The 13,641-nt window shown below is 38.9% G+C and overlaps 1 protein-coding gene across 1 annotated transcript in view; it reads right to left on the minus strand.

The window, feature by feature from the left end:
• zgc:172282 (leucine-rich repeat and fibronectin type III domain-containing protein 1-like protein) overlaps positions 1–13,641 on the minus strand; it is a 116,324-nt gene that overhangs the window by 11,898 nt on the left and 90,785 nt on the right. Inside the window, exon 7 of the mRNA XM_041810962.1 lies at positions 3,333–3,991. Within this exon, the coding sequence (XP_041666896.1) occupies positions 3,333–3,991 (659 nt within the window). The remainder of the gene's footprint in view (positions 1–3,332; positions 3,992–13,641) is intronic.

Here is a 13,641-nt window from a genome sequence, read left to right on the forward strand (position 1 = left end):
ATTACACCCAACCATATTGAAGGCAAGTTGCTTGGATTTATATTGAAAGCGCCCTAGGGGGCAGACTCTGAACTGCAAATACAGCTGTATAAGTATTCATATATTTTCTGAAGGAACATTTTTAACTTACAATGGCAGTGGCCTTCACGGTGTGATCAATGTTTGTTCTGCAAAATATGGATATTACTATTTGACAAAAAAAAGACATTCAGTTTTTGAAGTATGAACAATGCATATTTTAAACTTCTTAAGATATTTTAAATTAAGATACTAAATCGCTTACAGAAACATTCTGCAACATTAGTCTTTTGTAGGACTTAAGTAACTTTCTAACTTCACCCTTCAGCACTTTAGTTGAGTAATTTCTTATGGCTAACAGGCCTCCTCTTCTTAAAGCCTAATGGTTTGTAGCACCCTAATGGAGAACACAAGCTGAGTTATGTTACCCATGATACAATGAGTGATTCCCCCTGCATTTTAAAGTGTCTCTCTCTTTTGTTGCACAACTAACTGACTATGCATTGAACATAGCAAGAAATATATTTTTGAAGCAAGGTTGCTACACTACAAAGGCTTATTAGAGCCAAACTCTGAATTTTTAACTTTAAAAGTCATAAATTTACATAAAAACCCTCAAGCTTTTCAACTTTAAAAAGGCATACATTTTGACTCAATAACCCTGAAAATTTCAAGTTTATAAAGCCATAACATTATATGGTCATACATTTCTGAAAAAACAAACTGATGATATTGGTTAAAAAAAAGCTCCAGTTGACAGAAATGTCTCCTCTAGTTCCACACTGTAGGACCAAACAGTTGAAGGTTGTTAAAAAACGAGTTTTGTTCACTTAAACACCCAGCATAGGTATTTCAACTCTATTTCTCTGAGTTGTATACATTTTTAGTTTTAAGTAAACACTACTCAATCATTCTAAGTGTTTTTTGTCATTGTACTCAAATAAATTCACCATCATGCCTCAATCTACAGAGTATTCCCAGAATGCCCTTGGGCATTAGATACTTTTGCACCATGAGTGAAGTTACTGACTCAGTCAAAGAAACCCCATGTGTGGGGAGCAACCAGAATACACAATTGATATTAAAGGGATACTTCAACATTTTGGCAAATTCGCCCATTGCATTAATTCCTATAGTCTTAGTAATAGGTCCGTTACCTTTAGTTGTCAGTGCAAGCTATTTTTAGATCGGCTGCTGCCGAGTTCGGACCTGCTGTGCCAACTCAATGTAAGCAGACGGTATTCCGGCTTTCCCTCATCAAACTCATCAAATACACAATCCAACAACTCCAAAACACTCTCGTGGACAAGTTGTGACCTCTACATTCACCACACTATGAATAATAACGTATGACGTAATAATAACGTTACGTAACGTAATAACGTAATAACGTAACGTTACAACGCATGAAGCAAATACTCAGAACCATTTCTTGAGTAAACCACTGGGCGGAGTGACACAGTGCAGCAGCCATGCCCGGAGTGTAGTACCGGCTTTGCACTTAGCTTTAAAACATCTCCGTCTCGTAATGTTCCATGATTATTTCATAGCGTGGTGAATGTACAGGTCACAACTTGTCCATGAGAGTGTTTTAGAGTTGTTGGATTGTGTATTTGATGAGTTTGATGAGGGAAAGCCGGAACACTGTCTGCTTACATTGAGTTGGCACAGCAGGTCCAATGGCGATCTAAAAATAGCTTGCACCGACAACTGAAGGTAACAAACCTATTACTAAGACTATAGGAATTATGGCAATGGACGAATTTGCCAAAATGTTGAAGTATCCCTTTAAATGAACATACTGCAAGGGGACTTCCTGGTTCAGTGTGCACTATTCACTTTTTTTTACTTTAAGTCCCTTAGGGTGGCGTACCTTGTGTGGCAAAAATGTTTAGGATTAAAGTCGGTGATAGAAATAAGGGAAAATTTAGGGGTTGAAGAACATGTAGCCTTACAAAAAAGACTTCCATGTTGTTTTGAGTTGGATTTTAAAATTATTTTTTAGCGTAGGAAAGTTTCCACAGAGCAGTTAAACTAAAAAGTCAAGGTAACCTAACATAAATGTGCTAGTACTAATTACTCAAAAAATCTATTTCCACTACATACAAATTTCAAAATCAGTTTCGACAATATTTTTTACTAGTTTCAACTTGTTTGGCTTTACAGTGCAGATGATAATGATAATGTGATGATTCTGTGCTAAAACAAGTGCTTTCTGACTACTCAATCCACTTAAAAAAGAATAATTTGATTAGTCTCTTAACTGCAGTACTGGAAACAGCCCGAGCTGGTATGAATTTCTTTCACACAATATGTGGTTTTAAATTTGATAATCTCAAAAATTATATGTTCTGGTGCCTGTATATTTATGACTAAAAAAACGAGTTATTTCTCATACACTCTAAGAGGATTGAGGAAATCTTGTAAAAAATGCTTCAAGTGGAAACAAGCTACTGAATTAAGTTAGTTTAATTCAAGTTAAAAAGTCGCAAGAGGGTAACTTGAGTTGCATTTAGTTAATTTGAGTATAACAAACTTGCTTGTCACCACTTGAAGAATTTTCCCCAAGTTTTCCCCAATTTTCTATTTTACAGTGTACATGTTTGACTATTTCTTCTAAAAAATAACAGATCCTGTGTCAGCATGAGTAATATAAGTATACATAAGTATATATAATGCACAGTTATGTATGATTTTGGGTTTTTTTCTTTTTTATTTTATCTTTTCTTTTTCTTCTTCAAATTATTAATATTATTATTATGATGGTTATGATGTTTGTTTTTTGTTTGTTGATGTTTTTATCTGTCTATTTATTGTATTTGCAATTCATGCATTTCTTTGGACAATTTTGTCTCATGTCATTGTTAAATAAGGAAGGAAATGTGGCATCCTCTGTTGTGGCACGAGCTGCAAAGACAAGGAGCTTCGGGGATGTAAGTTTATACATACTAACTACAAATACACACTTGAAAGGAAGTCTGGCATGTACTGTATCTCCCCCTCTATGTAAGCCTCTGCCTATCTTCCCAGTGCTTGGCATCTCTTTTACTCCGTCTTGTTCACACTCACTCACTTTCCCACAGTTCCACTCCCCACTTTTGTCTTGTTCAGCTTCACAAGCCCAATTGATCATCGTCTGTTTCACAATCTCTTTTTGTTGTCAGCTGTATTATTTTGTTTTCTCTTCTTCACGTCTTCCTCTGTCAACTTCATTTTGTCTCACTCTCCACCCCTATAAAACCTTGTCTCTTTCTCTGCTGCCTGGCATCTCTACATTTATGTTTTCCTCCCTGTCTCTCCTCTTCTTCTACTACCTGCCAGTTCCTTGGGGGAGGTGGGCTCTTTGGCGACAGATGGCGGTCTGCTTTTCATCTCAATGGCGACCCTGGAGGAGAAGCGGGCCTTGGTGGGCGAGAGCAACTCCTCATTGGCCAAGGAGTCAGTCCTTGTCATTGTGCTCCGTCCACTGCTATCCTCCTCAACCAATGCCACAGTGTCTCTCAGTGTGTTGCTAGGCGACATGGCCCTGGATGGCGATAGCGCTTGGTCCTCCTGACTGTCAGGCATTTTCGAGGCAGAGTGAGGAAGGACTTGGACCTGTCCACCTCCACCTCCTCCCCCTTGTCCATTGCTTTGCGGTCTAGCCGCACTGGCAGCGATGGCTGCTTTTCCATGGCCAGCCCCCTGGTGGCTGTAAACCTTGTATCGTATCATTAAGATGATAATAAACACCAACACTGAGGCAACAATAATCCCTCCAATGATGATGATCATAGTGCCACCCAGGAAGTGGCTGTGCAATGCTTGGCACTGGCTGAACTCAGTGTCTGTGGTGAACGACAGGCAGCCTAAAGGACGTGTCGCAGTCAATGATGTGATGACATCATCGAACACAGCCAGGACACAAAGATCATAGCTCCGTCCAGCAGCGAGGTCCCGAACCAGGAAGTCATTGCTGGTGGATGGAATCATCCTGTAAAGGCGAAGAGAAACACAAGATTTAGTTTCAGGAAATGTTTCACTTTTCTCAAATTGAATTTCCAACCCTTTCTGAGAACATCTAGAAACTGACGCAGTATGAATTTCAGAAAGAAAGAAACTTTAAACAAATCCTCTACTAATCCACACTGTTCTTCTGACCTGAGGCAGTTTCATCAAATCAGACATCTTAGTGTTGGAAATGGATGGGAGTCTACCTGGGTTAAACTGGAAAAAAAAAAATTGGTCACCAGTTACAGAGCTTTATATAGGAGGCTTCTTTAAAAAATGATTAGAAAATCACAAAGCGTTAACATGCATTATAGCTTGATGGCATCTCTTTTGTTAGGGCTTTTTCACCCCAGATAATATGACTGGACACTGCTGGCAGTTTCCAGGCCCTTGGGACATCCACAGCATGACCAGGGGCTCCTGGCAACCCTACTACCAACCTGGATAGTACCCTAGGCCATGCTCACTCAAAACATCCACTCTTTACTCCACCCTAAAGGTGTGGACTTTGTTTTATTTCAACAATTATTTTCCCATGCCCACGGTAATATGCATGGACATCCAGAGTATGACTGGCGTTACACCAATCCTCCTTCACTGATGGTACCCTCAGGCGGCTTACTCGTCACATCTATGCCTTACTTTAGCCTCAATTTTTGGCCCCAAACATGCCTAAAAGCTCTCCACAGGAGTGTAAATATACTAATCTATGTCAGTGAAATGATGTAAGGCACATGGCTAATGAATGTAGATAAAAAATAAACATATCTGGACAGCTGAATTCCAAAGCAAAGGATAACATTTTAAAAAAGCATATGACAAAAATTGAACTTATTTTATTTCCTGTCCTTTTGAAAAGAGTTACAAGCTGTAGTGTTGAAATCTTCCCCAACAACATGAGACCACACTTCAACTTCCCGAAACATGGTTTCTCTGATGACAATTTTTTACAGTTCTACCAAGACTATATTTTTAAGTACTAGAATCAAATCAAAAGGACTTTAATGCATAAAACATGTTAAATCATTATGTTAGATTGTTTCCTTATCAAATATTGTAGATGATTTGCAAGGTATTCTGGGAGATTTCCCATTAAGCTCAGTATGGAGTGTGCCTTTCAAATATCTTTTTGAAAGGCCATAGTCTCTTTGCACTTCACTCACAGGGGGTCATAGCTAGATTTTCCTCTAACCATTTGGGCAGTTCATTTGAACAGCCAAAATCAACATAACAACAATTTCAGAAATGAGTCTTCAACAAGTCTTTGACTAAAAGATATCCTGCCATACCCCTTTTTTCCTTTGGAACTGGTCCACTAAGGTCTAAATGAAACATTTGTTATGTGCTTTGTTAAAAAAATATATAATATGGACCCTGCAAACCAGCTACAAACAGCCTTGATCAGTTCTGGTGTGTCCTTATGGGCTCAGTGGGATACACTACTGACTTTGGTCCAGGAGATTGATGGTTGGAATCCCAGTCAGTATAGGATCAATATTCAGTCTGGGCCCTTGGGCACGGTCCTGGAATACCTGCCTACCTGTATGTATGTCGTTTTGGATAAAAGCATCTGCTAAATGACATTGCAACTGAAACAATGTAACGTTGTATTGGGGAATGCCCACACCAGTACAACTGGGTTCCTTCAGGGCTCTGGGTGGAGATGCCAGAGGACCAATTGTTATGCCTTGGGGAGCAAAAACAGGGGACTTGCTTAGCTTATTTCACATTTTATAGCTAGGTGGATACTCCAGATACCTAAATATGCAAATAAAAATAAGGCAAAAGTTTTTTTATGATGTTTTTTTTTAGTATATTTTTGTTCCATGGCTCTTTCTATTAATAACACTCACTACATATTCTCCTATAAGTAGCTTTTAAGCAATCCCAGGAAGACAGTTTTAAAACCCACCAACTATTGTCTCTTTATGATTTCATCACCATAGGTCAAAATACCTTAAAGCCTGGGTTAGCCAACAAATGTCCTAAGAATTCCCATTGGATTTCAGGACAAATAATGTGTCTCCTCTTTTCTGTTTAAAGTCCTGTAAGCAACTTCAGAGACAGTGTTGGGGTCTAGATATTAAATTCATGGCTGACATTGATGGATAAATGAATCTGGGTGAACATATTCAGAAATTTTTATAAGCTTAACCACAATTAAATGACAGCTACTCTCTGAGATTTCAGTGTTGCCAATACTTTCCATGTCTTTTTCTCCTCATACAGACAGTGTCCTTGAATGCACCCAAAGCTAACCCAAAGGGATTACTCAATGCTGCGAACTTAATCCAGAGGGAAAACTGGAATCCTTACAACACCCAAATCTTGTGGATTTCCTACAGACTCTACATATGTAAATATGCCTGTGGGAATGCTTTACACATGAGAGATGAATTAGGATTTCAGGATGCAATCATGACTTTTACTTAGATTATTAAAAAAAAAAACAAAAACAAAAACATTCGTATTGCAAACTAAAGTCATTTCCCAACCAGCAACACCTTTACTTGTATGTGCAGCTTTCAAATTCAAGGATATATCATTCAAGCAGGGTGGGAAATAAGACCACTAGAAGTCAATCAAGATACAATTTTCTATAGAGGCTTGCTAACTATTTTAGTATGTCCTAATTATGTGAGTGGGAGTACAAAGAAACAGTTTGGTTGCTATGTGGCCTCTAAAATTAAGTCAAAATTTATGACAACCTGCCCTCTCTGAATTTGTCCTGAGGGTCTGCTCTGATGGATGCCAAATTGATCAACACCAAGCACAGAGCTAAATCAAAGAGCCAAAAAACACCTGCCAACACACACACTGTCCATTTCACCAGCACAGTGCACCAAACAAGCAACCCAACAGTCGTATAACACAAAAATCCATTCCCCCAAAATGACTTATGATTACGTCTGCCTGTATCGCTCCCTTGTTTTCTGCTGTGTGCTGTTCTATGAAAGCTGCAGCGGTGACACAGCCATTATCATCATACATTTCCATGCAGTCAGTGCTGCCTGTGGCACGACTGCGACAGCCACCTCATCGCTCTTATTTCCCCACGGAGATGGAATTCATAAGCCTGTGATCTGACGAACGCTCGCGCAGATCTGTCCCCCACAGCTGCAGAAATCACCCTCCTCTGATTAAACACGGCTCTGATTCTCACCGTTGTCGACTTCTATTTTGGTCTTTCCCAAGGTAAACAGTGCAGCTCTTATTTTTTTTTTCCAAGCAAGTTTGCTTTCCTGTGGGAAATTCCAGAGATGGGGGCTCACCCGTGTAAACAAGGTAGTTCTTTTTTCTTCTCTTACCTCAGTTTGCTTTCACTTTCTCTCTTCTTGTATCTCAGCTTTCTCAAGAGGGCTTTAACATAACTGCTGGAATTGTCAAACACCCATGTGTCAATGCTAAATTCTATCTAAATCATATTTTGCTTCTGCTTCGTTCACATTCTTATCCCAATGCACTTAAAGTCTCCTCCTATCCGTTCCACCATAAATGCATTTCCAACTCTGCACTGAGACAGACAAGCTAAGCAGCACATTCAGAGTGAAATAGAGCCGGCAGGAGGTTGGTGTGTATGAGTTTGTGTGTTTCAGCCAGTGGGCAGCAGGGTCTAGTCTCAGTGCCAAGCTCATCGATGGCATTGAACCTCCACCAGGAAGTATATTTTGGCAGATAGCTCTCCTTGTGTGTTTTTCTCTGTGTGTATGTGTGTGACCTTGTGTGGTTGTGAAGTCTGGTGTGAAAGGATCCTTGGTCTGAGCTCTTAATAGGAATCGAACCAGGTAACTTGAACTGGCCTGATGTCTTACAAAAGAGTGGCAGCATGAATTGAGAGCAGTTCTGGACTGCGGTTCCTGTAAGCAATTAAAAAAAAAAAAAAAAAAAAAAAGCCATTGAATGAAAAGAAGAAGAAAAAAAAAAACGGGGCAGAAAGCAACACAGCCTACTACCTTATTAAAGTTCAATAAAATCTAGACTGTGCAAGTCTTCTAATAGTGTTTGAACCAAAAGATACCATGCTTGTTTGTCTCTCATCTCATCTTTGCAGTGACAAACTAAATCATAGTTTATGAGCAGAGGAAGACTTCAGGGGAAATCAGTAGGACTGACTGTCCTTCAACATAATCCACAAAACGTGGGCTTCTAAACCACGATCTGCACTTGAGCAAGATTTAACAAATATATATTTTTGCTCAAACTTTCTCTTTCCTCTGTTTGTGAAAACACAAGCTGGATTCTCACGACACAAGAGAGGTGTGTAAAAGATTCCCCAGGAGCTGGATGATCTTAGTCAAAGCACATTATGTAAAAGTCGTGACTGACTCTAATTAAATTGTCATGGAGACAGAGGGAGCAGCTTTCAGCATTTGTGACTAATTCATCAACTCACTTTTAGCAATATGCTTATAGTTTTTGTCAGTAATTAAAAGTGAATAAAGAATATTCACATGGATTTGAATGCATGATTTAGAAAGTTCATTGTCATTGAAACAGTCACTTTAAATAAATTCTGCACAATGACTAAACTTTAGCTGATATCATACAGCCAGAATCCACAGGAAAGGGATAGTTTGCCAATCAAGTTGTAACAGATTAGATATTCTAGGTGGGAAATACTCTAAATTCTATAGCAGACATTGACATTTTCCACATTGTTGTGATTTTCGGTCACTTTGCTTCATTTCAGCGACTCTAGGTCCTGATTATCTGATTTGTTTTATTCTGTTTTATGATGGATCAACTTCACATGGAAGCATTCCTCTGCAGCCTCACAAACATGCAAAGGAAACTCTCCACTTTTATATCATGCCACTGCTGTGATATTCCGTGTATGTGTACATCTGTCCAAGGCCACCCATAAGGGAGGATAAAGGGGAGAGGGGGGCCCAGCCAAAATGTTAGCCAATGCACTGCAAAACGCAACATCCATTTTACTCAGGACATTGAGTTGAATTAACTCAGTTTTTTGTAACCTGTTCTAAATACTTACTATAAACAAGTGACTTGTACTTCTTGGCCATAACAGCTTAAAGGCTCAATTTATTTTAGTTTACTTGGTTTGAAAAATTAAGTAAAAAGGGGGTAAAATGGAGTTGTGTTTACTTAAAAATCCAAAACAGTGATTTCATCTTTATGTCTATGAGCCGATAGAACTCATTTTAGTTTGAAGTGAACAGTACTCAAACAATTTATTTTTTTTTTTTGTTATTACTCAAGTTATTTAAGTTATGACAAATCTGCAGTTTTCCCACAATGCTTCTGGGCACTAAACCTTTATGCACTGTTTGCTGCTGCTGTCTTGGCCAGGACACTCTTGAAAAAAAGAGATTTTTAATCTCAATGAGGTTTTCTCCTGGTTAAATAAAGTTTAAACAAAATAAATAAATAAAATGCACCATGAGTGAGGTTGCTGTCTCAATTACATAGGGAGCGATGTTTATGCTAGTAATGTCTATGAATGTTGGATGGCACACTGACATTAATGAAATATCAGCTGTTCAGTGGGTCACTAACAGCCATTGTTGCAAATGGAAGAAGTTAGTCCACCTTAGGTGAAATGATAACTTAAAAAAATGTTTACAGAGAGTACTATCTGATGTTCTAAGGTAATCAGTTGACTATGATATTTGAGTGCTATGGACTTATTGGTGTTTACAGTGCACTAAATATATTAAGTATTGCACATTCAAAGTAGATGATTTAGCCTAAGTCCTGCAAACTGAAATTGACATTTGAATCTCAGGTTTGAGCACTTAAAATAAATGATTTTCAACTAGTAGTGAATACTTGAGTAGTTCATGTAGAACAAGTACTGCAAACTAAAAATAAATATGTTCTTTTTTGACTCACAAAAGTCAAGTGTAGTTTACTTGTTATTTTTGGGGCAACAAGTTTCCATATTTTTTTATGTAAGCTCAACTCATTTTGTCTTACAGTGTGGACATCAGCAAAATCATGGCTCACTGTAGTTGCTGTAGCTGTGATAACCTTATGGTATATTTAACCTGAATAATAACCACTGATAGCAAAGCAACAATTTTTTAAAAGTTATTCTGTAGTTCAGTTTAACCTTTTTCAAAACCCCTTAAAACAGAATTACCTTTTTATTAGTAATGTTATCATACGGATGTATGCATATGGATGAAATCTGCTGAATTGGCAAAAATGAGCAGAATTGGAAAAAAGTGATAAAAGAGGGCACAATGCAACAAAAATGGGTCAAAAGTGTCCAAAATGGGTTAAAAAGGGGCTAACGGAAGTGGCAAAAATTAGCAAAGATTGGCAAGAAATGGCAGAAGTGTTTGTTTCCCTGCCAAAACAAAATCACAAGTAGACAAAAACTGTTTATAGAAACATAAATGAAGATAAAAAAGGCCAAAAAGCAGCAAAAATGGTTAAAAATGGCTCAAAGAAATGGCAAAAATGGGCAAAAATAAGTTTAAAAAAGGGCAGAGATGGATTAAAGTGGCAAAATTGGTGCAAAAATGTCAAATATTGATTAAAAGTGACAAAAAGAAGTGACAAAAATAAGTAGAAACAGCTACTAAATGGGTGAAAAAGTAGTAAAAAAATAATTTCAACAGTACAGATGAATTATAGCTTGACTTGCTTTTCAATTTCAAAATGAGGTAACTGTTAGCCGGGACGCTATCACCAATGCTACTGATCCAACACATGAACAATGATATCATCAATACATCATATCTGGGGAGGGGCCCATTCTCTGAGTACAGGGGCTGTCAGGTGTTAAAGGCATGGAAAATATGTGATAAAACCAGACTTTTGGTTCAGCCACAGCTATTGAGATGAAGCAACAGACTAAACATGCAAAGAGCTCAGTGTGGGCTAGAAGGTGATTCACTTTCATTAGCTATCATTACACAGCAGTAATATATTCAGTCATTGGTGTTAATCAGAGGTGGCGGTCATAGGCTAACTCATGATTGCAAATTCACAAAACAACACTTATACTGTATGTATGTTGCCAAAAATCATATAATTATACATCACAATATTTTGATTGTTGAGTAATATGAAATCCCCTGATAAAAAGGTCAAGTGCAACATTAATGTAGTAAGTCACTACAATTTGGTGACCTCTGATCATGCTCTATCTCTCTACTTCTTCTCACTCCTAATTAACAGTATCCCACTGTCTTCTTCATATAGGCTATCTGATACCAACTTCCTGTATGGCAAATTAGCCTCTGTTCAAAATACCTCACTTGTGTCACCGGCATCACAGTGAGGAATAGTGAAGGAGTGAGTCACACTGGCAGGGTAATCTTTTTCAGTCCTTTTTGTTTTACAGTGGCAACAGCCAGTTGATTAATCGCAAGAGTTAGGACAACAAAATAAAGACATTAAAGTCCATGTAAAGTGATTCAAAAAATATTTATTTTAGGTTTGTCATTTGACAGGCTACTGTGTTATGACCCACCAGGCCTAATTACAGTTACGTAAAAGAGCTCTGAGTTTATAAAATTAAGCTTCAAAGTGATGTAAAATGAAGGAGTAAAAGCTGCTCTCGGATGGTGTGGGCATGTCTGTTGAATGTGTCAAAGCCACTCTCACTCATGAGAAATATATCCTTCTCCTTCTTACTCTTTCAATGGCCTTCAATCACTCTACCTGGTGTTGAAGTTGGCACAATGTCGAGAAAAACACAGAGAACATGACTGCAACTTCACGACCTTCGTGGCATATTTTTGAGTCTCTTTGGCCTGATATGGCCCTCTAACATGTGGATTTCTCTATCATGCAAAGCAGTGCATCAGTTCACTTTTCATGTCCACCCGTGCCTCAGAAACCATACCATGCCAAAGCTCCTCTTCCATCCAAGCCAGGGTCAAGAATGTACTGTGCTCTATGGTGATATAGAGCACTGACACAGGACTAACAAATAGGGATAGACCAATTATCGGCCGGGCCGATTATCGTCTGCCCTTACCTCCGCGGTGTTTTTTTATTCCTGCTACCTCCGTCAATATTCGTGTTTTGACCACCCCTGCAACCCCCACTATGTCCCCACCCCAGCCACCGTGAGGAAAAACGGCTTCGGTATGTGCTGCTTGTGGACTCCCATGGCACACAGACGTGCAGTGGCTGTTCACAGACGCACGGCAGTTTCTGTCTCACCGGACAACTGAATGTCGTGTATTGACCACCCCTGAAACCCCCACCACATCCCCTCATGGGCGTTCGCCAAATACTCCCACCCCGGCCCCTGTGAGGAAAAGCATCAGCTTCGGTATGTGCTGCTTGGGGACTCTCGTGACGCACAGAGTTCGTGTGGCACAGACATCTCACCGGATGACTGGACGTCATCGTCACAGGGTGACTATTCCACTATTCCTCCTGAAATTGTGAGTATTCTAGCTAAAATTCGCTTTCTTTTTCTCTTCTACTCTCCAACTACAACCACTTCTACCACATCCTCGTCTCCCTGACGGGGGGTGTTTCTTCAAAGTCTCTCTCTCCAAAACTTTGAAAGGAAAGACGACCACATATGCATCTGGGATTGAAGTTACTCATGTCTGCCATCTCCTGGTGTAAAGTAGTAACAACATTAGGCACCACATTTACAGCTACAGCTGGCAATATTGCTTGTCGCAATTTTGCGACTTTGGTGCTTAAAGGGTTAAGACATAATAACTGCATCATAAAGCCTACATGACAATAGTAACATTAATTGATAGTAATGTAGCAGCCTAGTTTTGACCAAGTTTGGTGTTGGAGTTTGTATTTTTCAAAATTTTGACGCCAATATTTTAATTTTTACTGCAAATGAATATCGGCTCCAAATATCGGCTATCGGCCTCCTTGACAACTAATAATCGGTATCGGTATCGGCCCAGAACAAACTGTATCGGTCTATCTCTACTAACAAACTGGACTTTTGGATCAAATTTGCTTGGGATTGCCAAGTAAGAGGGTATTCCTAGCTGTGACACAGCTGCTTACCACAAGCTAGAGCTGTAGTTGGTGCTATTACAGATCAGATGCTAATCAGCATCTTTGGGAGCATGGGTGACATCTTTAGGAGCAGTTTTGGAGTATTCTGATTTAAAAAATGGATGGAAAGAGATATTATTAGGATGAGTATATTATTATGAAGCATATTATACTCCAGATACCAAAATAAGCATATCATAATGACAGCAGATCAGAACTATCTTAACTAACCCATCACAAATGAATAAGGCTTATTCTGAGAACATCTTTACACCACCATTTCAATCCCTCCTGAAAGATCAGTGCTGTCTTCAAATACAGTTTCTTCCACGAACTTCTTCAATGTCAAATCTGATATACTGTAGGTTTCAAACAATCTTGTGTCCCTGTGTCTGTACTCACTCTGTTCTTATGAGGAATCAAACCTGGAAACCTCCACTGCCCTGAGGCTTTGCTCAAAGGCAGCTGTACATGAATAAAGGAGTATGTGGGTGGGATGAAGTGGAGGAAATCCTCAAGGGTGGAGGTGGGGGTTATTAAAATAAAAAAAATATTACCACCAACTGCATATACTGTAGTTCAATGTATAAAAGTGAGATTTGTTCAGTACTATCAAAAAAACGTTTTTTTTTTTTTTGTTTTTTTGTTTTTTTTTTCCCCTGGGTTTTCTGTGTC

The sequence above is a fragment of the Cheilinus undulatus genome, linkage group 2 (assembly GCF_018320785.1).
Source record: "Cheilinus undulatus linkage group 2, ASM1832078v1, whole genome shotgun sequence".
Lineage (NCBI taxonomy): Eukaryota > Metazoa > Chordata > Actinopteri > Labriformes > Labridae > Cheilinus > Cheilinus undulatus.